The sequence below is a fragment of the Calypte anna genome, chromosome 9, assembly GCF_003957555.1.
Source record: "Calypte anna isolate BGI_N300 chromosome 9, bCalAnn1_v1.p, whole genome shotgun sequence".
NCBI lineage: Eukaryota > Metazoa > Chordata > Aves > Apodiformes > Trochilidae > Calypte > Calypte anna.
Window position 1 is genome coordinate 13,889,487 of NC_044255.1, and position 26,590 is coordinate 13,916,076.

Sequence of the window (26,590 nt, forward strand, 5' to 3'; positions counted from 1 at the left end):
ACCAGAAGACAGCTTTCCAGAGAGCTGTGCAACACAGTTGTGGTATTCACTGTTCAGGAAGACCACTCTAGCTTTGCCAGCCCCCATGCTGCATCTCAAGCATGTATTTGCTGTGTTCCAAGTACTGTATTGGGGTTCTCTGAAACCTTGATGGAGCTTACATGGCTTGTGAGAAAATTGAGCTAATGTGTCCTGACATCTCTCAGGCACCTCTGGTGTACTGTACTTGTTTCATGGTGTCCTGGTGAAAGGTGATAGAGGGACAAAGCCACAGGCTTGAAGGCAAAATGCTGGCCTGAGCCCTTTTTGTCCTCAGAGATGAGCTGCTGGCTGGTTCCTTGTGCAATGGGGAAGGTAGATCCATGCTGTGGCTCCTGGCATTTCTGCTCTTTCTCTGTAAAGTGGTCTGGGCTGTGGGGGTTAGTGCTGAAAGGAGCATCCTCACTGAATGGGGCTTGGCAGCTCTCTTCCTGCCTCTCTGCTCTGTGGCTTTGGGTCTGTCCCTTTCCCCCAGTTTCACAGGGAGGTGACTGGGCAGCCGTGACTGCCATCCTGCGAAGGAAATGCCACACAGGGCTGTGCTGCTCCTGGCAGAGCTGAGTTTGGAGGTGCATTGAGCTCTCATGCAGAGCCTGTTTTTGAGTCAGGGCAGGAGGAGATAGCAGTAGCAGCTCCTCTTTCTTCTCAGCAACATGTCCTTCTGTGGTACCTGAAGTCGTATGCAGGTGGAAGAGGGGATTTTACACAAGGGACACCTGCAGAGTCTTTCTTGCCTCAGTGCTTCCTTCTCCTTCAGTGTTACCAAGCACAAGGATGAACTCTGTTCTGGGTGGTCCTTGGCACTGTCATGTTCCCAAAGAGAAATGTTCAGCTGAGGATCTGAAAGGATGGAAGTTGTTATGTTGCCTCCTGCCTGTGCTTCTTTCTGGGGCCTTTTCAGCATGATAGTTGATGTTTGGAGTTCCTGACTCCACTGACTGATGTCAGAAAAGGGGAGATGTCAAATGGCTGGTTGCCTCCAATGCATGAAGATCTAGGGCTAGATATATCTGCTATGGTGTTGAAGGGCACAGAGCTTCTTCTCTATCCTGCAGCAGTGTCCGTGGAACAATCTGTGCAGACCTCTCTCCCTCTGGCACTCCTCTCTTTCTCCCTCCAGCAGCATGCTCTGACAGGGAAGGTGTTACATCCAGTGAATGGCTAAAATATCCACAGAGAGGCAATGTAATTCTGCTACTTGTTCCTCTTTCCCAACTGAAAGCTGAATGCAACTGTGATAAAGATGATAAACCCTGAAACATTCCTTTCTTGAAATTCTGAACATTATGTGTGGAAATGAAGAAAGAAAAGAGCCTGGTCTTGGGGTTAATAGAACATGCTCACTTAATTGATATTTATTTAGAACCAGCAGAGTTTGCAGTCCCCTCTGCTTGCCAGCTGCACAGATAGTTTTTGCTTAATAGTTGCCACCCATATTGCCCAATCTTCCAAATAAATAGTTACCTTCATTCCCCAAAGCAAAACTGTTTGCTAAAGGTCAAGCTGTATGGGACCACTTTTAAGTGAAGCCAGGCTGCAAAAAGCCAGTGCATATCTTCCAGAAAATTGAAAAGCAGCAGAAAAAAAGAAAAAAACCCCAAGAAAACCAAGAAACAAACAAACAAAAACAAACAAAAAAAACCCCACACCAAACCAAAACCCCAGTGGTTTTGCCTTCCAGGGACTGCTGGGGGTTGGGAAGCACACGGCAGCTGCTGAAGGATGCTCCCCAGGGACCTGGGAGCCGCTGGGCTGCAGGAGATGCAGGGATCACACCATCCACCTGCTCCCGAGCCGGTGTTTTCCCTGGCACAGCTCCTGTAACTGGATCCGGGCTGAGCTGCTGGCTGCCCGGGCCCTCCGCCGCCCTGATCGATCGCCGCCCTTCCTGCAGCCTCTGGTGAGCACCGCGCTCCTGGTGGGATGTTCTGTGGCGGTGATAAAACGACTGCCAGTGTGCAGCTTAACCATCAGTTCTCTGCTGGCTTTTTACAGTCTGGTTTAATGTTGTTCAGTATGGGGTCTGCCTGCTGGCTAACACACAGAATTGTTGTTTAAAACTTCAATAAACATTTGTTTGGGGTTTTATTTCATGTCCTTCTGTGTCACTCCTACCATCTCCTCTTCCTTAAATGTTTCTTCTATTTATTTTTTTCCCTGTTTCTTAAAAAAACCCACAGGTCTGCTTTCCATTACATAGATTTTAGGGTTTAGAGTTAAGCCCAGTAGTGGCTCCTGAATGATCCGAATTCACCAGGTGACACTTTGCAAGTCCTTGATGCTTGAGGCTGTGTGTGGCTCCTGGGCAGCTGGAGGAGCAGGAGTTGTGTTCGGGGACCTGTTGGAGAGGCAGATTTTCTGTTTTAGCTCCATCTGCACTGTGTCATCCTGAGCACACGGATCTCTGGGGAGGAAGCTCGCTGTTCACAGCTCTCACAAGATGGCAGCAGGGTGGCCGCTGAGCCTGCCTGCCTTGCTGGAGTCCTCTGGGCTGCCCAAGGTTGGGAACGAGGTGTTTTTTGTGGTATATGAACAATGAAACAGTGTCAAACAGGGCTTTAGATGGAATGAGGCAGGTGATGGCTTTCTCACACTGTGAGTGTTCTCTTTAGGTTGAAGGAAACCTTTGGCTTAGATGGGAAATTAAAATAATTCTGTAGGTAAAGAAAGGTATGCTTTCTCACAAAGCAAAAGGAAAGAAGAACAAACTTGGGGGGGTTGGGCCATTTTTACCATAATTTTGCTTTTTTAATGAAGTGTTGTTTCAAACCAGAGTGTCACAAGCAGCACATTTTCTGTATGCATTTGTGTGTTCAAAATTTGTTGAAATTTAGTAACATAAAGTTGAATCAAAAAATGCTTACAAACAGGAATGAGAAGGCTTAAGCTGCATTAGTGCAATAAGTAAAAAAAATCTTAAATCACAACTTGACTGATGGAAGCTTTAATATTTCCCTATTGCAGACTCATTAGCTATTAAATACAGAAGCCTCACACGTCTCATACCTTTGGAAAAATGCTGAGGGAGTATGTGAGGAAGACCAGCAAAAGGGAATGTTACTGCCTAGTGTTACTGAGTGCATGCAGAGTGATACTGGGAACCAAATTTTACACTGAGCTGCCATCCAGTGATTACCTAGAGCTCTGTTGTGGGCTGGTGTTGATAAGACCAGGTACCCTCCCCAAAACTGATAGCATCTTAAGTGCGCAGTGCTTATTGATAGGATGTTCTGTCTGGTTTCTATTTGAATGAGGCAGGACACTTTTCTAGGTGTGTAGATTGAGGTGGAAGAATGATGGAGTTATCTCCACAGGGCATTCTGTTTGTGTGAGGGATTTCTCAGCATTTCTGCAGTATTTCAGGCCTGTTGGATTGATGGGGGGAACAGAGAGATTTAGCATCTGAGAACAGTGCAAATCAGAGCACCATGGCAGGTGTGAACAGCAGGGATGGCACCTGCTCTGCTCATCTGAGAACTATCACTGCTCTGATGTCTTGTGTGGGGCACTTCCAAGACAAGGGGAGATGGGGATGGTCTTGTGGAGCCTTTCACAAACCTGGAGTGCAGAAGTGGATAATGTCACACAGTCATGATCTAGAAGCAGGGCTGAAGTGTCCCCCAAGGTCAAGTAGTCCAACTGCAGCCCTGCAGTGACACTAGACGTGTGTCCCCAGAAAGAATTTCTTTAACCTGTTTCTTACACCCTCTCATGAAGCAATTCTAGGTAGAAAAAAATTTCTAATATGTGACCTAATTATTTGTGGGAAGACAGGAAGAAACCTGCAGGTTTTATGCTGGACATTGGAGTCACCACAATGAAAAACAGCCTCTCTCTAACCACCAGATTAACTACTGCCACCAGATTTCCCAGGATTTCTGACCCATCACACAACTCCTTAGGACATGTGTGGGTGACTTATGGCCCTGTAGGGAACCCTCTCCCCCTCCATCCCCATTTGTAAGGTGAGAGGTGCTGCAAGCATGGGGAGAGGACAAGGCTTTTGTTCTATTTCTCCCTCCTGCCAGCTCCATCAAGCAGCAGCATGTCCAGGCATCATCCTCCAAGCCTGCCTTCCCACCTCCCTCGGGAAAAAGAATCATTGTGGCTTTTTCTTTGCCTGCTCATGCTTTGGGCTCAGTCATCCCTCCACCCAAAAGCTCTGCAGGATGCAGGTACCCATTTGCTAAACCTTTGTGCAGCCCTTGAGCCCCTGGTGCTGGCATGGGGAATGTGAGGATTTTACTTCTGATGTTTCCTTTCTGTGAGTGCCTGCTCAGGAGCTGGCACAGCCCATGGGGCCAGGAGGAGCTGCCAGGAAGGGACAAACACTTGGTTGGTTCATGGAGTAACATTTGCACCCAAATGAAATGCACTCTGATTGTGGGCTCACACATCTTACTTACGCTATCCTCTGTTTCACTCTATGTGAATATGCTGTAATTTTTGCTAATTATACAACATGTCAGAAATAATTGCAGGGTGTTCCTCAAAATAAACAATATATATCTTGCATATTCTGCTCTCCATACTTATGAGCATGCTTTAACCTTCAGTAGCCAAGGCACTGACTGTGCTGGAAAATGACAGCTTAGAAGCTGTAGACACAACTTGCCTTCCATTAAATTTCTCATTTTTTAAAATTCCTTTACCTGAAGAAGTTCACCCTGCAAAAATTCTGGACAAGCCCTGCATCTCCTCTTTATGCTTTTTCTTATGTCAGGCTTTGGTTTTCTCCTCGCTGGAGCTTAAGTCAATATAGGTGTAGAAGATTGCTCTTTAGAGGGAAATGTTTTGGAATTTTGACTGCTGGTAAAACACACTGGATCAACAGAGTGACACAGACCATGTCCTGTGGGAGGCAAAGACAAACCCAGGAGTGTAGCTGTATGAAGAATTGATTTTTTAGTTCTCTGGTCAAATAAAAGAAGTTTGTGGTGATGAGAGGGTTCAGATGCAATGCAGATTGACTCTACTTAAAATGAAATTTTGGCTTTCATCATTTCTTTTAACATCTTTTTTTTCATTAAATTTCTGAACAACACATTGTCTGAAAAGAGAAAATCAAAACTTTTACCATTTTCACATCTACTTTCTTTTCCCTTTTAGTGAGATGGAGTTTGTATATAACTTCAACTGTTCTCACTCTGAATTTTTTAAAAGAACTCTGATCTAGGCAATTTCACCCAGACATAGTCAGCAATTCTGTGCTAAAACAACTGGTGGCAGTTAGACCAGGAGTCCTTTTCTGCTTGCTCACCCACTGCTTTCACCTGTGATGGTCTTTGGAAGCACTCTTTGGCCCTGCAGTGCTGGGAATGGATGTCTTGTCCTTAGCTTGTGTTCAGAGACTGCTCAGAATGAGTAACTCATGCATCATGTACATTAATTTGGCATTTACTTTCTAGGAAAACTCATGCAACACTTCGGGCCTCTTTGTCTTTGAGCCTTGTATGTTAGGTGGCTGTTGCATGATGAACGAGTGAGCTACCCAGGGTGATTTCTCCAAGTCCTAGCATCCATAGACTTCTAGGAAAAAGGTGGTCTGGGAGAGATGTGTAGCAGTGGTCCCCTATTGCACCCCACATTTTCAATGAATTGTGCTTCCTTTCTCCACCCCGTACCTTGAACTTGTATTAATATCCGTGTAAAGCAGATTTCCTGGGCACTGGAGAGGCTGTGTGAATGCCAGTGCTGTGCAACCACATCCTTTCTACCCACTCTACCAGTGAGAAATAGGCTTCCCTGGAGGGACTCATTTTGTAAGAGCAAAGCAGGCGTAGTGCAGAGCTCTACATGTCTGCTCCTTCGTAGAGGGGTGGAGGCAGGCAGCTGTGCTCAGTGCTGGAGGACTCATTACTATTCCTCCTTGCAGGCATCAGCATGGGAAAGGAGATCACTGTTCTGGATGTTCTTTTTGCCTACAAGGTGCCATTCTGCTCTAGTGATTCACTGACAGTGACAGGAGGCAACTGCTTTGATGGGTGCTGTCATCAGCTTGAGCCCATCATCCTTCTGAGTTAGGGAAATGCCATTTTAGGAAGCTCGACCTTCAGAGGCAGAGGCCATCCCTGTCAGCACAGACTGTTATTTTGTGTAATGCATCCTGGAAACACCATTTGTCTCTCTCTTGTCATTAGCCCTGGGTGGGGATTTGCACTTTAGTAAATACATGGATGTGGCATGCAGCCCTACTGTCCCAAAGTAATTTTCTTCTCAAAATAATATCCCTGTAATTGGAAGGTGACACTAACACTGTAATCATGTTGAACTGGAGCTGAGTATGGCCTTCATTCTGCATCATCAGAAAGGAGTTAGGATCAACTGTTTGGTGCTGCCAGAGTCACAGACCTTGGGAATAGATTTCTTCATATCAGTCAGTCAGTCTGTTTGCATCTCTCCATCCTACTGTAGTGAAATGAGGCAACCAGGTGCCACTAATTCCCAGGGAGTGGCATGAGCTTGTGTTAAGCCCACCTGTGCCTAATTATGGTGGGCCCCCACTGCACATGAGCAGGATTAGGGGGCCAATAAAAGGTAGCTCATGCGCAGTGGGGGCCTGCCCTAATTAGGCACAGGTGGGCTTAACACAAGCTCATGCCACTCCCTGGGAATTAGTGGCACCTGGTTGCCTCATTTCACTACACTACTTGCAGACTGGGTGATGCAACCATGTGTTAAACTGAAGGGACTCATGGCAGCTTTGCAAGGTGGAGCTGGATGCTCAGCATTGCTGTGAGGCCCCTTCTGATGCTTAGGCAGCTGCCATTGCCCACTGTGGTGACCTCAGTGCAGGCAGCCTGAGGAGGCATCCAAATGCAAATGCCCACCATCACTGCTCTGCAGCTCATTTGCCCTCTCCTTGCATGTCCCATTGGATGCTACACCGTCCATCCAGGCCACCTGCTTGTAGGCTTCCTTGAGGCTGAGCATGAGCTTTTGCTCGAAACAGTTTCATTGAGTTTAGCCCCAGAAGCTGTGGAAAACATTCTGAGGGACTAGGAAACCTCCTTCTTTCCTCTGCCTGCGTGCTTTTCCATACTCTGAGACAAAAACGCTCAGCACTTTGCAACAGGATTTCCTGCTTCCACACCTAAGTGACATGGTTGCAGTATCCTCCAGAATCGTGCAGGCACAGGCACCCATGCACAGGGTCTGCTAAAGGCTCAGGCTTCGATGTGGTCACAGCTTGGAAAAATTGGGCAAGGTGTTAAGCCTGGGGGAAATGGACCTCTGGTCTTCAAGGGCAGCAGCTCCTGTTGCAGCTGAAGTGTTGTTATTCCTGAGCCCCCAAGTTTGGGTGGATTCAGTGAATCATCATAGTGAGCTGAGCTATAACACTTATGCTGACAACGATGCATTTAATTGGAGACAGCCATTCACTTCATCTGAACTCCAAACACTCAAGAGAACTTAGCAGCTCCCAGGTGAGGAAAAAAACCCAACATTTTTTTCCCTTCAGCTTTTCATCTTCTTTCTCCCTGAGTCCTGTGCTGATTTCTGTCACCATAGTAATCTGCACAGAGCTCACTGATGCATTTTTGTGCCGAGTTAATACAAGCCTTCATTAATGCTGTACTTCTGAAGGAAGGATTTTGGTGCCCTTCTCTATCTGCATGTGTTTGCAGTATTTGGCCCATCCTTTTCAGGGGAGGGGAACTGCAGTTTCTGTGGTACCACTTTAAATGTGGAGTTAATCTAAATAAATTAAGAGCAGTTTACACTCCAACTTGAGTGCTGGTTTTGGTGTGTTAAGGATTTGAGTGCTTGTTGGGTGAGTCATAATAAATCAGCCTCCCATTATGACAGCCACAGCCTGAATGGGGGAAACTAAGAATAATGGAATGTGTAAATTCCAGGCTAAAATGTTTAATTGTGATAAACAAATTTTTAAAGAACATTCGGGTAAAATACGCTCCTGAGATGTATTACAAGTCCCATGTTTGCAGTCAGCAAAACTGTTGCACCGGCACAGAAGAGTCAGCCCTTCGCCTGGCTGTGATTCTGATCAGGGCTGGAGATGTTGCCTCCCTCCACCAGACCCATGTCCTTACCAGGTACCAGAGGGGCTGTCTGGGGAGCCTGCTGATGGCATCTCTGACAGCCCTGCTGTGGTAAGTCCAGGCAGGGCCACTGAGTCAGAACGTGTCCTGCTGCAGAGAAGAGAGCAAACAAGCGGGGAAGTCTTCTGTCAAAACTGCACAGTAGGTACCTTTCTTCCACCTCATTGCAGGTTGCTGAATATAAAATGGCTGCTTGGCATCTGAGCTAGCTGAGCCCTGTGTTGTCTGACAGCTTGTTGTGCTGAGAACAGGAAGCCCCAGAGCTTCAGAGTTTATGCCGTGCAGAACACACAGGACCACTGACACCCAGTACAGTGACTTCTGGAGTGGATTTAAAAGCAGTTCTGCACCAGCAACCTCAAGTGGAGGCCAGCCTGCCAAGCAGAGCATCACTGGGAGCTGCAAGAATCCTTGGAGCTGGTGGCTCACATCCCTGAAAGATCACTAAGCCTCTTTCTAAGATGAGGCACCTGCCATTAAACTTGACGAGTTCTGATAATGGTGATTTCTTTTAGCAGCATCTTGTTGAGTCTCTTTAGATTTCCCAGCCCAAGGCAAAGTGGGACTTGGCTTGTTGCAGCCTCAGCCTGCAGGAAATGAGGCCGTCCATGGCAGACTGCCTGCCATGATGGAAGGAGCCACCACTGGACATCGTGCTGGAGCTTTTTCTTGGTCGTTCAGAGCACAGGGTTTGGATTGGATTGAGCCACCCTAGAGTGCTTGATAGAGGTTGGGCTTCCCACACAGGGGTTAATGCTGCTGCTTTGCTGATGAGAATAAGCAGGAGTTAATGCCCTCAGTGGAGCTTTGCTAAATGCAGCATTTGTGCATACCCTCATAGGTCCTCCCTGCATTCAGGGGAGTTACTCTGCTTGTGTGTTCTCCATTTTGTGTTTAATGGGGTGATTTCTGTGTTCACCTTAAACAGCAGAACTAAAAGAAGTCATTAAAGCTCAAGTGATGTTTCTGATAAGAAGCATTTCTACCAATGTCCCTGCCAGACCTCTTGCTCTTTTACCCATAGCACACAGCAAATACCTTCAGCAGTGCCTGTGTGTTGGGGGCGAGGGATATGACTCTGTGGGGTAGCTGATTTGGGCATCATCCCCTTCTGTGAGCATATTCCTGGAGATCAAAGTGTGTACAGGCATCCTGCACCTGTGATGTCCTTGATGAGCCCCAGAGGATGAAAAAAAAGATAATTGTATAGCTTGTACAATACGGCAGGAAGCATAGCAGCTGATGGTGAACTGAGATGGCTGTAAGGCTCAGCAACAGAACAGCTGAAATGAATAATGACTACATTATGTTAGCATTTAAGTAGAGACAAGGCGATTAGCAATCAGATCATGAGTTAGCTTTAGATGTGTCAAAGGGCTCAGAAAGTTAAAAGTAGGGCAGGGAGAGGTGTTTGAAGTTGGCTGGGGGAAGGGGAAGCAAGCAAGTTGATTTTCAGGTGATCTGCAGTGAATTGCTCACTGCTTTAGGGAAGGGTCAATAGCTGAGGGCCATGTCTTTGGCCTAGGGAGAACCCCTGGCCTGACAGATGCTGTAGGCTAGCAATGGAACCATGGCTTAGCTCTTCTTCCTTGATACTCTTCTGGTCTGTTCTGGGGATGCTTTCTGGGCATGATCTTGTTCGTCTTCTGGGAGCACCACATTTGAAGGATATGAGCTCACTGCATCTGCGTAAGGAGGGTCCACTGAGCTTTCTCCAGCACGTCCCAGCCCTGTATGAGCAACCGAAACAGAATTTTTGAAGTAAGTGCCCTGAAGTGTAGCAATATTGCTTATAAAACAAGGTTAAAAAAAATTACCCTTAGTGTATTTCATGAGACTCCCAATAGAATCATAGAATCATAGAATAGAATCATAGAATTAGCCGGGTTGGAAGGGACCTCAGAGATCATCCAGTCCAACCCTTGACCCACCGGAGCAGTTGCTAGACCATGGCACTGAGTGCCACATCCAGTCTTTTTTTAAATGTTTCCAGGGACGGAGAATCTACCACCTCACCGGGCAGTCCATTCCATAGCCTAATCACCCTCTCCGTGAAGAAATTCTTTCTAATATCTAACCTAAACCTCCCCTGGCACAACTTAAGACTGTGTCCTCTTGTCTTGTTGAAGGTCGTCTGTGAAAAGAGTCCAGTTCCCACCTCGCTACAGCCTCCTTTCAGGTAGTTGTAGACAGCAATGAGGTCTCCCCTGAGCCTCCTCTTCTTCAGGCTGAACAGCCCCAGCTCTCTCAGCCTCTCCTCATAGGGCCTGTGCTCGAGTCCCTTCACCAGACTGGTTGCCCTCCTTTGGACCTGTTCCAGGACCTCTACATCCTTCTTAAACTGAGGGGCCCAGAACTGGACACAGTACTCGAGGTGTGGCCTAACCAGTGATATATAATAGCAGGAGGTCTGCACTGGGAATACATACTGCATGGAAATCTCTGGTGTTTAGTTGGTACTTTGGGATCAGGCCAGTCATAACTTAAACCAGTTCTGAAGTACTTTGCATTTAGGGATGTGCTAAGGTGGTTCTGAAGTCTTCTCTGCATTAGTTCAGATCCATTTCTGCAGGGAAAGCTGTTTCTACAGTAAAATAGAAGAGTGTATGAAGGAGCCTTAGTGGCAAGAATAGATTTTTCCTAAGTGCATTACAGAAAATGTATGATGCAATATTGCTCCACTAAAAGCAAGAGGGTTCGAGTCCTCCTTGCTATACAATGATGAGATTAGAGAGTAGGTTTGAGATTTGTTTCCTGGTAGACTTTGTGAATTACAGAAAATGCTTGTGGCAGGGTTTGAGCTTATCTGTGCTGCATTCCTTTTCCCTTTTCCATTTCCCCCCCCCCCCATTTTCCCCCCCCCATTTCCCTCCCCCCATTCCCCCCATTTCCCTCCTCCCATTTCCCTCCCCCCATTTCCCTCCCCCCATTTCCCTCCTCCCATTTCCCTCCTCCCATTTCCCTCCCCCCATTTCCCTCCCCCCATTCCCCCCCCATTTCCCCCCCCCATTTCCCCCCCCATTTCCCCCCCCATTTCCCCCCCCATTTCCCCCCCCATTTCCCCCCCCCATTTCCTCCCCCCATTTCCTCCCCCCATTTCCTCCCCCATTTCCTCCCCCCATTTCCTCCCCCCATTTCCTCCCCCCATTTCCTCCCCCCATTTCCTCCCCCCTTTTCCCGGTTCTGATTTACCAGGGTATCCCACCATCCTTGGTAGGACAAGGAGACATTCCCTTGACAAGACTTGCTAGTTTTGAGATTTTTCTGTAAACCAAGGTTTTCAGCATGATTGCAGCAGCATAAATGATAGCAATGCTGGAAGACTGGGATAAAATCTCTAGATGGAAAGTAGATGTAAAGAAGTGATGTTAAAATATATATGACATGACAAAAATTAGGGAGTCTCTTAAAAGTCATGTGCAGAGTTTTGCCTCTGGGCTAGCAGGAAAAATCCTATCCTGTGACTATGCAGTTCCCTCTTCATATAATGAGTCTGTAGTGAGCTTCGGGGAGAAAGATGGGTAAATCCTTGTTAAAAGCTGTCTTCAACTCAGATTCTGTCCGTAAGTGTCCGAGGCACATTGTTGTCTGAATGACAAATCCCACTCCATGCCCAGATGTGAGACGAGGTTCTCTGGTAGGAAGCAGATTTTCTGGCAGCTGTTGTCACCAGTGTAGCTCATGGTGTTTGAGCTTGTCCCTTTGCAATGGGTGGGAAGGTGCAGGTTGTTTCAGGACTTTATGGTCCTGGCCTGGCTTGCCTGTTGGACTGCAAAATAAGCCCAGTTCAGGTGTAGAGCTCTGTAGTAGGTGAGACAAATCACATCTTGCTCTGCCACCTCCCTACCCCTCTTGGGCTGTGTGCTATGTTAGAGGGGAGTACTCTGCTGGCTTTGCACATCTCTATGCTGATTTAGTATTTAATTCAGATAGGCACCCAAAGTGTGGCTGCTCACCAGCACTTCCCTTCTGTACAGCCAAGGAAATGCAGAAACTAGACAAGGAGAGATCTATATGTCTCCAAAGTGTTTTCTGACACTTCAGTGTCTGGAGAAGGCAATTGTTTGCTGGTGCTGCTTCCTAATGCATCAGGGGAGCAGGATGCTCCTGCAGAGCAGGTATATGTGTGGCATGGAGAGATGGTAATGCTGCTTCTTTCAGGCTGTTAGGGCCCAGAGGGAATGTGGTGGTTTTATGAATGGCTTAGAGCTCACTACTCCTCGTGAGTTTGACTGAGACTCAAACTTCAGCAAAACCAAGTCAGAAAAAATCCCCAAATGGCTCATGTTACATAAGATTTCTCTTCTGACTTGTCCCTAGGCAGGCATTGACTCAGAAAATTCTGGGATTATGAAGCAGGCAGTTGTTAAAGCTTGAATCGCTCCTCACCATGTGTTTTATCACTTCATTAACAAAAAGGGACACTGGGGCTTTACCCTGTGTTTTACTAGGGTGGCACTTGGCCTTCTGGTACAACAGCATTTGCACCTACATCATGTATGCAGAGGGGCCTCCGGCCTTAGCTGCTGTTTAGATAACCTTGAAAGATGACACAAGGCAGATTTGTTCTACATTTCACTCAAAAGGCTATTTAGTAAAACTGGGAGAAGTTTTCATGTCCTTCCAGAATAATTTTCGTTTTCAAAACATAGTTGCACTCTGAAGAAGGAAAAGGCCTTTTATCCTGTAGTAAAATAATCTTCCCAAGAAAAGGGAAAATGTCAGGGTTGATTTTTGTCTCCACTCCTCTTATTCTTGGAGGACTATTATTGGACTATAAGACAAGATATCTCCCCTTCCCAAGCACGTAGAAAAACTTGGGCTGCTGCAGCATTGCCTAAGTCTCTCCTATAGGGAGCTTTTCCATTTTGTGCAAAGTACTTAAACATTAAAATTTAACTAGACTAAAAACGAGGCTAAGAATCATTCAGAGAGTTGGGCCCTCCCTAATGAGACTTACATCTATTAGTGCCTTTACTATTGTGGTATTAGATAAAAGGGTAGAAGGGGACAGGCTTGGGGAAGGTGGTGCAGTCATCTGCGCCTGAGAATGCAGCTCTCCAGTTCCCTTAGCATTGCTGTGCATGTAAGAAAAGCAAGTTAGAACAATATTCTGCATTGAATAAAATAGATATTTCATTTCTATAAGAAAGCAAAACATTCTAGTTCAATCTGTATCTCAGTTTGACATAAAATGACTTGATTTACATTAGACCTTAATAGATGGCTGGTACTTATTTACTGTCCCAGAGTTGAGTCTCAATGGGGCAAAGCCTGCCTGCAGCCTGCAATACCCTTCTTGCTGTGAAATCTCTTTTTAAAGGCAACATAGAAGCCTGCTGATACTGATTTATCCTGCAGCTTTTGTAGCTAGGAAATAGAATCTGACCTTCCCCTGACTGGAGGGACAGGGATGCCGAAGCTGAAATAATTTGTCCCAGCAGCCTGTCTGCACTCAGGGGTCCCTGCTTGGTGGGGGGGTCCCTGATGCTGTCTGCACGTGGAAGTCCTGCAGCACGGTGTGAAATTGTTAGAGACAGGAGCTCCTAATGGAGACACTTAACACAACGTGACCAGAGTTATGTAAGGACTGTGGCTTATTAAACAGCATCACTAGAGGCAGGAAAGATGGAAGGCTGACGAGATTTTGGTGTGCTACACTGGAATTTTTCCTGTCTATTGAGCCAGCAATAACTTGGTCTTATTTATTTACTTTTGGTTGGTGGTCACATAAAGCTACAAACTCAGAAGAAGATCTCTGCCACCCCACTGAAAAAGAAAAGCAAGAAAAAGAGAAAGCAAGGTGCTTGGCTTCACAGCCAAATTGTAAGACTCGCATGATTAAAATTGAATATATTTTTGACTGCTTAATTTGTTTGTGTTTGATTGGTTGGATGGCAGGGAGACAGGCAGTAAAGCTGCAGACCTCTGTCATGTGAAGTTCAAACTGCTTCTGCTTTTTTCAAATTTTCATTTTCCTCTTCAGCACAGGTATAAAACGTTGCAGAGGTGCTGGTGAAGCCCCTCGGTTGGGGAAGGGCAGGAGGAGAGGGATTCTTGTCTACCAGAGTATGTGTCATGTTTTGGGAGGGAGGAAGGAACATGTAGGATTTTAAACCAAACATATTTTAAGGTGCCTATAGATACTCCAGAGGTCATTTCTGGAGTTGTCTTGCATCTGTGCCTTTCAGAGTTTTGCTCTCTTGAGTACCACACAGTTGGACTCATGCAGCCTGATTCAGCACTTGGCTACTTTGGTTTTACACCACTGTAACACTGTTGTTGTAAATAGAATTTCATTGGCATAAAACGAACTGCAGGGAAGTGAATCAACCAAAGAGAAAGCAAGGTGGTTGGCTTCACAGGCAGAGTAAGAAACAATAAGCAAATTATTTGCAACACTGCAAGCCAGTGTTCTTCTGAATAAGTGGCTTATTCAAAACGCATAAGCTGTCAAAAGACTCTCAACTGGTAGGTAACTTCCACTGAAGTAAAGTTCCATAAATCTGTTACTTTCTGTTGCACCAACTATGCATTTTGTTTAACCTGCTCATTCCATTTTACTTGCCTGTGTGCCTCTGTATATATGAATATTTTAGAGCCATGCTTGATGGGAACTGCAGAAGGCTGTCTTATCTGCCAAACACTTCTACATTTACTCAGAGCTTAATGGGGGCTACGCAAATTGGGTCTCTTGCTACTTGGCTGTGTTATTGGTATATCGAATAACAATTAATACTTTTTTTCTTTTTTTTTTTTTCCAGAACCCCAGCTGAAAGGAATTGTGACAAGGTTATTCAGCCAGCAGGAATACTTCCTGCAGATGCACCCAGATGGTACAATTGATGGAACCAAGGACGAAAATAGTGACTACAGTAAGAAAAATTAGCCTGTTTTGCAACTCAATTACAATCATATACATCACCTAGTAGATCTCACTTGTGCAGCTTTATTTTTGAAAAGATGAAATTAGGAAGAAGCCAGCTGTTCCATGCACATATTTCTTTCTATCCTTTCCCTTTAAATCTTGCCTGTATGATTTCATATGTTTCCTCTCCAATCTTCTTCCCTCCTGCCCCGATTCTGTATCTGCCATCTGGGTGGGGTGGAGAATAAAACCCATGATTTGAATTGCTGCCAGAAGAGAAAGGAGATTATATTTATACACATGCCACATGGGTAAAGGATATGGGGAATTCTCTCAACAAGGAGAAGAGGAGAAAATTGTTTTCATTATTTCATCCTGAAAAATTCAGAAAACATCATGAACTTCTAAGCTGGAGAAAAGCAGCTGTTCACTGAAGTCCTAGTGCTCTGACATTTAGTATCAAGGCTGAGGGTATTGAATGACCTTTCCAAAGGAGGTCATCTTCCAAACCCCTGTTTGAAAGGGTTGTATTCATGCTGTCCAGCAAAGGACTGCAAAGTGCAGCAGATGCTCATGTGCATGAGCAGTGTTCATTTAAAATTCAAAGCAGTAGCCAATCTTCCTTTTGCAATAGTTTTTAATATCAAAGCTCCTCAAGGAGTTAAAAAAGAATATTTTCTTCATTTCATAGGTCTCAACATTTATGTTTTTGAGAGGGCAGTATCTGAGCCTCAGGTCCTTGATGCCACAAACTGTATCAATACAATAGGACTTAAGTTTTGATTTGGGTCATTGTATGGTGTTTTGAAGCTCACAGTGCCACTGCTGAAGGGACATAATAACTAGTCTGTCCAGCATGGAAGGTGTCTTCAAGGCCATTTCTAGAGATGAATAGAAGATGATCTGTGTGGTCAGGTTGTTGGAAGCAAACTTCATGTACTTTGTGAACGGTTAATTTGGAGACAAATCTTGTTCTAACTCAAAGGTGTTCCTACCTGCATTGAAGACATGGTTCCTTCCATAAGGCAGGGCCTGAGGAGTCTGCAGTAATGCACGGCATGGATGGTGTCCTGTGAAGATGCACTTGGACAGGGGTGCAAGGTGACTGCAGCCCCACATCCATGGTGTTTGTCCCATCCCCAAGAAGTTGACTGGGTGCTCTTGTGGGAGTGGTGTGTGTTGTAGGGCTGATCTACCCCCAGCCAGCTCATGGCTGGGGTCTGTGTGGGAAGCAATATAAGAAAAAGGAACTTCAAGAAGATGGCAACTGAAATACTGAGAGGTTTGCAAAATCCTTGTGAAATGATCTATGAGGCTGCATTCACCAGAAAGTTGGCCTGTAGCATGCTGCAGATGTCCCCTCTTATGGTGCAGTTGAACAAACTAAACCCAGCAAGTTGCAATGGCACAGCTTCTAATTTATGTTGAGGTAGGAGATCCTCTGGCCTCCACACACACACATTTACTCCTGGGGAGACTAATAGGTCTTTTCCTTCAAGAAGAGTTTGAACTTTCAATTTTATCAAGCAGACACCAACACATTCATTCAGTGGGCTTTATTGGGTGAGTAGCAACCCAGTGCTGGGGTGAACAAGCTATTTTTTCTTGCAGAAGGAAGATGTAAGATTTTTTTTACTCTGCAGAAAACCCTTTGGAGGTCTGTTTTTCAATGATGTGGGAAGAGGTGCTAGAGGTGACAGGGAATCATTGCCCTCATCTATCAGTAAAGACCAAACAACAAAGAGGCTTAAATGAGAGCAGAGATGAATAAAATGTAAAAGCAGTTCTGCAATATTTTAGCTTGGCATGAGAGATGAGGGAAGCTGCCTCTGGCTGCACCTTAGCAGGTGCAGGTGAGATTATGAGTCCCATGACTAAGGTTGGGCCCCCGTTACCCAAACAGCTCTTATTTATGTATCCTGCTAGAAATTGGTAACTTTGGCAAGGTGCTGGGGACCTGTGAGCCACTCCCACTCCATCTTCATGGGAAATAGGTGGGCTGAAGGGTACTTCCAGAGTGTAAATTTATGTGGTGAGATGGCAGCCCTGCCTTGGCAGCTTGGTGGGACAGGAGGCATCCAGCTGAAAGGTGCCAAGCCACTTGTTCAAAGCCATGACCTAGGTTGGAAAGTTAGTGAAGGTTTTGTGAAAAGATTGAAGCCAAAGAATTGCCCATCCCCAGATCTCAGGGGATATTGGAAGAGAAAAAAACCAACACACCCATATAGTATTAATCTTCAGAAAATGAAATTAATTCAGTTTTGGTTAATTTAGCACAGAATTTCCTTTATAAATCTTCAGTTTGAGTCAGCATTTTATATTCTATGAGGCTTCCAGTTATAGTTGCAAAACAAAATCATATTTTTACTTTGGGAATGCCAAAATAAAGCACGCTTCTTTTTTTTTCCATTTTCTGTTCCCTCAAGCACCTCCATTTTTGATCAAGAAAAGTCAAAACTTGCTTGTCTAGGTGTTGCAAATCTACTTCACTAATATTTTTCTGGTTTAAAATATTTCTTCAGAAGATTCCTGACCATCCAGTCAGCAGTATGTACAGTATTCCTGTACAAGAGCAAAGCTCATAAAAAACTTGGTAAATAATATTTCCCTATCCCTGGAGAAGGGTTGGTTAACTCACATCCACTGGAAGAGAAGTCCAATTGTGATGGCCACAGCAGGATCCTTCCTACCCTGGATGACCATCCATATCCCTTGTCAGCACAGTTAACACTCTGTTCTATACATCAGCTCTGTGTTCTGTAGGCACACGCTGGTTATTCAAATTAGCATTATGAATCGAAGCTTAATTTTCATGGAATACATTAAGTTGGTTTACTTTGGCAAAATAAACATTTAAAATGAGGCAGGACATGTCCCTCAGATGCGTCTGGTGCAATTTAAAGTTTTAATAAAAATCCAGTTATTTATATAAGAGGAACTGCTAATATTTAAGCAATTTTAAAATTAATTATCTAGTTCCCGTTTTATGTGTGTTCTTGAGAGGCTGGTGGCATTTACTTTCCACCTCCTCTCACTTAAAGAAAAAAAGAAAAACCACAACCCCCAGAAGCCAAGTTCTAATGGCATTTGAGTGGGCATCCAGCCAGCTTCTCGCAAAACAGCACTTGGGACATCTGTTCCTTACACCATGCAGCTAAGGGCTCGCCATCTTGATGTAAGCAAGAAGACAGATTCTCTGCCTACTAGAATAGAGATGTATCAAGAGTTTTCTTTTAATCAGAATGCAGTTCCATGGCGTACAAGGCCCTTATTTGCGTTCTTAGTAACGTTATGTATGAACCTGAATTTGGGCTAGTTAGTATCTTTTCCTTCCAACTCCTGTGATCTCAAATGGTCTTTCAGGGCTTGCTGTTGCTGACAGTGCTTGCACCATTATTGCTCTTTCCTGGGCTGAACAGAGTAAAGCCTCTTTGTGAGAGCGACCAGACTTCTTCCTTTGCCAGCATAATCCTGCTGAAAGTCTGAAAAGCCTCAGGAAATTGATAGGACACCTGTATTGTCTAGGTGGAAACAGCCCAGCATATCTAGGATATTCTTTGGGGCTTTCTAGACAGAAATACAGAAAAAAAAAAATAAGACAGGGCAAACCTCTTAAGGTCTGCAGTCCAACTTGGAGCTGGGTTATCTTCAGCTGTACAGAGTCTCCAGATATTCCGTATCTTCCTAACCTCTCTGATTCCAGTGGTTCACTGTTCTAATTGTGGAGAATTTTCTTTGCATCCAGACAATTTCTTTGTGAGACTTTTCCCTAGTGCCTTTTATTCTTGCATTGTATTCCCCTGAGAAGAGGCTGTTGCTGGCTTTCCCTACTGTGAGTTAAGCAAACCCAGTTACCTCAGCTTCTTTTCTCATGGATATTGCACCACAGCCTCTTGGTCATCTTAGCAGCCTTCCTCACACCCCTCATGTCTTAAACCTCCCTATCTCATGGTGCACTGAGGCTGCTGTTGCCTATTGCATCCATCATTATTTCTGCCTCGTGTAGCACAAATATCATAGAATCATAGAGTGGCTTAGTTTGGAAGGGACCTTAGATATCATCTACTCCAACCTCCCTGCCATGTCCTGCTTGTACACCACCTGGTATAAATTTGTTTAGCTTCTTTGACTAACTGCTGTTTAAATCAGCTGAGCATATGGACTGCATCTTCTCCATGGCATGTCTTTTCTCTTCAATCTTTGTAGATAACAGCTCAGACTCATAGCCATTCAGATTTTAGAAACACATTATGCAGCTGATAATTTGCCATAACAACAGTGAACATCATATTCCGGGCCAAAGGGTTTAGGACTGGAATGTGCTAAAAGTAGTAGCATCATACAAGGTTGAGTGTAAATCCTACTGATGGCTGAGAATAGTAAAATATAATAAAAAAATATGCAGAAATGCTCTTTTTTTTTTTTTTCTTCTGCCAATGGAGCAAAATAGCATGCCTATTCCATGCAGCTGCAAGTGGCATAGAAAATGCACCATTTGCAATATAGATTTTTTTAAAGCATTTGTTGAATTTTCTTTTTTTCCTATCAGCATACCCTGTGGCCAGTCCTTCTGTGTTGCAGCTAGACCTCTTCCCCATCTCTAAACCAGTATTTTCATGTTAACCAGAGATTTGTTTCCTGACAAATAAAAGACATCTTGCTTTTGAGGTTGGTTGAGGGTTTATCCCCTACACACATTTTTGCATTATTGCAATAGAGTTTATAACCTTTTAAATATCTTCTGAAACAAGATGAAATATTCATTTGGAAGCATGATAACAAAAGGCTTTCAGCTTCTTCAGTATTTCTAGATCTGAGCACAGAAAAAGCTCTTGAGAATTTGCAAGCTCTTGATTGACCCGAACCACTCTTGTAAAGGAGGAAGACATTTGCTTCCTAAAATTGTTTTGCCTGTCAGCTACTTATGTCAGATGCCAGTTTCCCTGTTTACCTGCACACTTGCTCCTCTGCTCTGCAGTCTGAGGCAGGAGATGCTTGCCCATGCCTAAAATCCTTGACTGTGTGCATTGGTCTGCAGCAGGTCCTAGGGAGCTTGGGAATTTGCCATGGTCTTGCTGCTGTGGCACAGAGCCCAACAGGATTGTTTCTGTGCTCCCTTAGCACGTATAGGTCAAAAGAGAGATTTTGAAACAACATTGGTGCTTCCAAGTAGAACTTTTCACTCACTGGTTCTGAGTATTATCACCTCGCTGCCTTATGTATGCTTCAAATGTTCTGCCTCAAGTTTGCTATGCAAGACAAATTGGCTGTAGGAAATGAATGATGATGCCCATTTTGTTTCATTATTAGCAGTAACACGCTCCATTTTTCAGTGGGGGGAAATTAGGGAAAGGGAATTGCTTATAAATAGACTTGTTAATTGCAAAGACTTTTAGACCTTCATGGTCATGAGAAAGTGATACAGAAACATAAGATTGCCTTCGTTAGCAAATTTTTTCAACAGTAGAACTGTGCTATCACACAGCTTTTTAATTCTGAGTGGCTGCACTGGGTTGTGTTTGCTTCATTTGCAGCCAGTGTCAAAGTAGGACCAGCCTTGTCTCTGGTTGTTCCCAGCCCAGTGCCCAGGCTAGTCTTGATTTGCTGTGTACAGCTGTTGATATCCTCCTATGAGATCACATAAATACAGGCATTGACTTTGGTGAGAGTTCAGCACACACTTTGAATATGGTTCTTTAAGGCACAAAATGGGACCAGAGTTGGTTTCTTTTCACCAACACTCGGGGTGCTCTCTTTTTAGCCAGTTCACAGAGGGAAGTCATCTATTCTTTCTTGGGAACTGAGAGAGGGGGGAAAAAGGCATGGGATTCATGAGTCCCTTTTTAGGAGAACCTTGAAAGCAGCATACCCAGGGCACCCATCAGGTATCTTGAGCAAAGAGAGTTTGTCTCCTATACTTTTTTCAGTTACTTCTGAAAAGCTACCTTCCTCTGACCTTTAATCAAATACAACAAGAGAAGACTTCAGGTTGAATGTAACCTGTTTGCCATAACATTTTTTTCCCCTCCTTTCTCTCTATGTTGCCTATACATTTTATTTTATATTATTTTATTTGGAAAGAAATCAAAGCACACTTTTGTCTCCTCTCTGCAAAAAATCATGGGCTGTACATAAGGGAGATTCTTGGGAAGCATCTTGTAGCTAAGTTAAATTCATGCATTATTTGGCATGTGCCCCACCTACCAAGTCTCCTTGCTTCTGAATGAGGAGCAGTGCTCTGGTCCTGGAGTGGAACAGCATCTCTCTTCCCGAGTTCTTCATTTCCTTGTCATCAGGGATCACAGGGGCAGACACACAGCCAAGTTCATTGCTGTCCTCATGGCTCTTGTTGCTGTCTGTATGCTCTTTTAGCACATGACAAGTGTAAGAAAGTGTGACTGGCTTAAACCTGTTGCAGGGTGATCCAATATGTGTTATTGCATTTGTCATAAGCAAAAATGTTTACATGTGCAGTTACCACTGCTCAGCTGGCCCTCAGAAAGCTTGAAGATACATTAGCTTGAGTGCATGTATGAGTCCTTGGCATTACAAAGGCATTGATCAGACTGATTGGGTGTGTTAAGGCTGTTGGGAGTCTAATAAATTCAGTGCTTCTAAAAATGTGCTTTCAACATTGGCCTCACAGCTGCAGATCTTTCCTGTATCTGGGAGCAGGACCCCTGATTCTAGTTGGGTGTCTTTTGTTAAGAGTCAGGGGTGGGGTGGGAGGGGTTGGCCTGACCCTGGGATGTAAAGGAGAGGTGGCCACACAGGGTGCTGTCTCCATAACTTTTTTTTTCTTTCCGCAGCCCTTTTCAATCTAATTCCCGTGGGTCTTCGTGTGGTGGCAATCCAAGGTGTGAAGGCAGGTCTGTACGTTGCCATGAACGCTGAGGGATATCTCTACAGCTCAGTAAGTACTTTGCTGTTGGGAGCCTGGAGTGGTTTGGTTTTGTAGGCAGGAGGGAGAAGACTTCATTGGAACTTAAACGTTTTTCTGAAAATGGCCACATGTTGGTCCTGCTTTTAAAGAAGGACCAGGGGGAGCTACTTCGAGGCCATGCAATATTCACTTTAAAGTGTCCCCATGGAGATTCGTGGCAATATTTCCTGACCTGTGAAGAAACAACATTTTGTATTGCTTTGAGTAGTTACTTAATGTAGGTCACGTAGAGGAGGTTGTGTGTGGTTGGCTGGTTATAATCTGGTTTCACATTTGTGAAATGGCATGGTCTGAATGGAGTTGCTTCTGTGATGTACCTAGACAACTGATCATAGGTAGTACCCCAGCCCAGAGGTGGTCATGCTCTGCTTTTGACTTCAGTGTAAATCCACAGCAATACACTGACTTCATTAAAATGATTCTGGACTATTCTGTTGGCAGAGTGCTTCAGCAGAGCAGAATTTCCCTACATTTGTGTGGTCTTTTTAATGCACATAAAAGATAAGTGAGGCATTTTTTACTGACTAATTCCCCTATAACTTTCTTAGATGGCATGAAAGGGCATGAGGTTATTCGTAAGATTCTCATTTGAAGTAAGTAATTGATTTTCACAGTGAATAATTGATTCAGTGATTTATTAAATGTCAGTCCTTTGCCAGAATTTTTTATGCTTCAAATAACTTTGCTCTAGTTTTACATAGTAAAAAGTGATAGCTAATAATGCACTTCTCATTTCTGAAGTTATGATGTCTTTAAAGTGTATAGCTGAGATTCTAATCTCATCTGCCTTCGTGTAAATTTACAGTATGGTGATTCTGCTCTTGTCCAGGCATCTACTTTGCTTTAAAAGTGTATATGAGATTAGAGATGGGACCACTGAAAAGAAAACAGGTTCATTTGCTCCTACACATTTTTTCCTAACTCTTAACTCCTGCCTTCACTCCTGGTCAGTTGTAAAGTGCTCACTTGGTTGGGATTTCCCCCTTTCCTTTGGTGGTAACAAAGCTCACTGAGTCTCCTCTGGCTCAGGGTAGGAAACAGCAAGTGGATGTGTTATCTCACCAGGCATACTAAGTCTCAAAACTGGCTGCTTGTCAAGAAGAGACAGAGAGATCAATCTGGATCTCTGTGGATGCCAGACGCTTCCTGTTCTTTCATAGCCCAGTAAACATAAATGACTGCTTCTAAATAAATTACATTGATTTACTAACAATGAAAACCTCCTCTTTCTGTAAAGTTATCAGAGTCCTACAGGTAACATCAAGTGTGGTGTGGTACTGTGCTACTATGTGTGCTTCCCTCCAGGCACATAGTCAGAGGGATCAGGACTGATGGTTTTCCCTGTGTTTGGGCAGCATTGGGCATAAGATGGTGCTGGTCTGGTGCTGAGACTCCTTGTGCCACTGATGCCCTGTAAGTGAGGACTGCAGGGAAGCCGAGTGTGTCACAGAGCCACAGCCAGACTGGATGGGCCTTTTTGAGGCAATGAGGGGTAGCATTTTTTGAAAAATAGTGAAAGGCTGGTAAAGATGTGGGGCTCAGGAAAAAAAAAAGGGTGTATCTATGATGTTTAACAGCTGAGGGATTTGCGATGATTCAGAGGAAAAGTATCTCTAGCTAGTTGTAGTGAGATGATGCCAAGGGTGGGAGGTGCATACAAAGAAATGATGGCAACAGGAAGACCAAGAATCCAGGAGACACATTAGTAAGTCATATAAAGGCTCCATACAGTGTTCAAATGAAGGTGGTTTAATGGGGCCTGAAATTTCTAACTTAAATAGGAAGGTTAATCAGGGAAGGCTAAGGATGCACCATGGTGGCCAGTGGTTAATGAAGTGGTCCTCATTACATGCCATGGCTTGATGGTGTTCAGCTCTGTCCTCATCAGAGAGTGCAACTGTTTATTTCTTCAACATGATGCAAGGTTACTGCTTGCTGTAAATTGATGTAACTGGCCTGTCTCTGATCTAGGGAGATGGACCTTGCTTGACCCATTTTTTTCTTATATTGACTGGTGGCTCTGTGTAGCAATAAATCAGTGAATTCACTGTACTTTGGAGCAGACCCCAAGGCAAGAAACAAGAAAAATTGAAATCATTAGGAGCAGAGAGTATGGGTAAACCACCCATAGCATCAAAGATGAGGGATGAGACCAGGGTGTCCTATGAAAGAACTAGATAGAACCGAGAAGAGCTCTGGCTGTCCAACCAGTATCATTTGGATGTTGCAGTTTTCTTAGTGGGGCTGGGATCCCACCTTGGCATGGCTGTGTCAGTCTTGGAAGACTCTGCTGGAGAATTACTTTGACAGAACTTGACAGCGCAATCCTGTCAGGAATGAGCAGGGCCTCAGGTCCTGCTGCCTGGACCTGACTGCCCACACGAAAGGAAAAGTTGTCCCTGTACCTTTGCTTAGCAGACTCTGAACTACAGCTTTGCTGTCTCAGGCCAGTTTCCCTTGGTATTGTGGATGGACATTTTTTTTTTTCACTAGTGTTTTCTGAGAGCTTTGTGGAAAAAAATGGGTCAATATTCCCCATAGATACTGTTCACTCAAGCAGATCCATTGATAATTGAACCTTTCCTGCTGCTTGGCTGCCTCCCTTGCTTATGTCCCATGCCCAGCCCTGCTAGGATTCCTTACAATGCTGTCAAGCTCAGGCCTGCTTTCAGATAAAATGCAGCTGTCCAGGAAAAAAGGGATCTTTGTGTTTTGTTTTGGCCTTTCCCCTTCTTGAGCCCAGGTTGTGGCTGTAACTGAACACACTGTGGGTTTGTTTTGGTTTTGTTTGGTAGTGGGTTTTCTAGTCTGCATGCGTCAGCTGAGACCTTGGCTTACACTGTCTGCCCTGGATCAAACCAGAGGCTATTATCAGCCTGGTCTCAGAAGTAGTTGGTGCCATCTCCTGAGTTTAGGCCAATGGGCTCTTGAATAAATGGGTTTAGAAAAAAATAGCCCTTGAATTAAGTGTTCTTGATGTTGATCAGCACAGAAGCAAGGCTGAGTGGGGTCATCTAAAATCAGGCTTGGTGAGAAGGCTCTTTGCAGAAAGATGCAAGACCTTCCTGTATAGTCAAGACACAATTACCTTTAGCAATGAGATTCCTCATATCTTCTGTTCAGTTTGGAAAGGGTGGGGACAGTGTGGGGTTGGGTGCTGGGCTGAAGCCAACTGTAGATCCTTAGTCAGCCTCAGAGGCCCAAATATATTAGATTCCATGGCCTCTTTGCTTGGCAAGTATCTGTTTATGACTTTTGAATTGTTTACTTACATTAGATAGCTGATTATTTTTTTTCCTCCAGAGTAGCTTATTGCTAGCTGTGAGGATCCACATTTTATGCCAAAGTAAAAATACACAGAATCAATGAAGGGCAGCGGGTGTTACTTGTACAACCTTAGCGCTTGGGAAGCTTGAGACCAAGGGCTGGTTGTTGCAGAGGAAACACAGGATAAAGAGGTACGTGCTGCTCCAGTGAGTTTACAGCCTAGTCCTACCAGGAGAAGACACAGAACATGCTCTGCTGTCTCTGGAGTTAGTAGTTACACCAGCAAATTAATTCCTATTCTCATGTAACCATTCTCTGTGGAGTCTCTCTCCTTGGTGCCCAGATTTCTCGCTCTTAGCCTTCCTGCAGAGCTCTCGGGGGCATGGGGAAAGGAACCCCTGCCAAGTGTTTTGCCTGAGAAGCAAACCTGGTTCTCCTGGAGCAGATGCTCATTGTGGGGCTGTAGAGCCTCAACAAACCCACCCATTCACTCCAAGTGCACTGAAATTGCAGCTCTCAGTAAGACAGTATGTATAATTCAGTGACGTTACAGCTAGGATTGGTTTCTGCCCCAAGTGTATAACACATTTCTTCTACAATGTTCTGCTTTCAGATATTCCTTGTTGTTTAACTCTGTGTTCTAATTATTTTTGAAATGGCAAATTGTGATACATAATTTATTGGGAAGACTGAGAAAACCCTAGCAGAGTTACAGAATACAGAAGGAAAAAAATGGGTCACTTATGAGAGCTCATTATAATTTTAGAGTATAAACCTGTGAGTTTGAAATGATGAAATTAGAGCTTGAATCTCTTCAAAGATTCCTGCTAATAAGGGAATGATCATGCACACTAAGAAAAAATCTGAAGAGCACTGAGAAAACTCAAGTCACGTTAAGAGCAGCTCAGTATGTCTTTGCATTTTCCTTTTTCTCTTTTTTTTTTTCTCTCCTCTCATTTTGCATAATAAACATGTCTTGCATAATAATAAACAAGCATCTGGGGAAGTATGCATATTAGTGGTAATTTTTAATCTGCTTGCAATGCTATAACTGTTTTGCTACAACTCCTCTTGGGTTGCTCACTCTTATTTACAGTGTTTCAAGGTCAGGGGATGGAATCAATAATGCTGCATTCTCTCCCCTAACAGGCTTGGTGTGTTAAACCAAAAAAAGTGCCATTTCTTTGATTCCTATTTGACTTCAGTAGTGTTGGTTGATTCAGTCAGAAGTACAGATAGCCCAAGCAGGTATCCTGGACATCTCTCTTTTACAAACTTTGGAAGCAAACACTTGCTGGGGGATTCCTTAATTTACATGCTTCATTAGGGAGGCAGGTCAGTGAGGAGAGAGGAATGTCCCCAAAGGCAAAGCAAAGGAGGAGCCCAATGTAATGTGCTTTTAATTTCTCT

General features: G+C 44.3%; 1 protein-coding gene across 2 annotated transcripts in view; it reads left to right on the forward strand.

Moving 5' to 3' along the window:
- Positions 1 to 26,590, forward strand: part of FGF12 (fibroblast growth factor 12) — a 217,674-nt gene that overhangs the window by 126,881 nt on the left and 64,203 nt on the right. For both annotated transcript variants that reach the window (XM_030456125.1, XM_030456124.1), the window contains 2 exons: positions 14,867 to 14,977; positions 21,780 to 21,883. In XM_030456125.1, the coding sequence (XP_030311985.1) occupies positions 14,867 to 14,977; positions 21,780 to 21,883 (215 nt within the window). The remainder of the gene's footprint in view (positions 1 to 14,866; positions 14,978 to 21,779; positions 21,884 to 26,590) is intronic.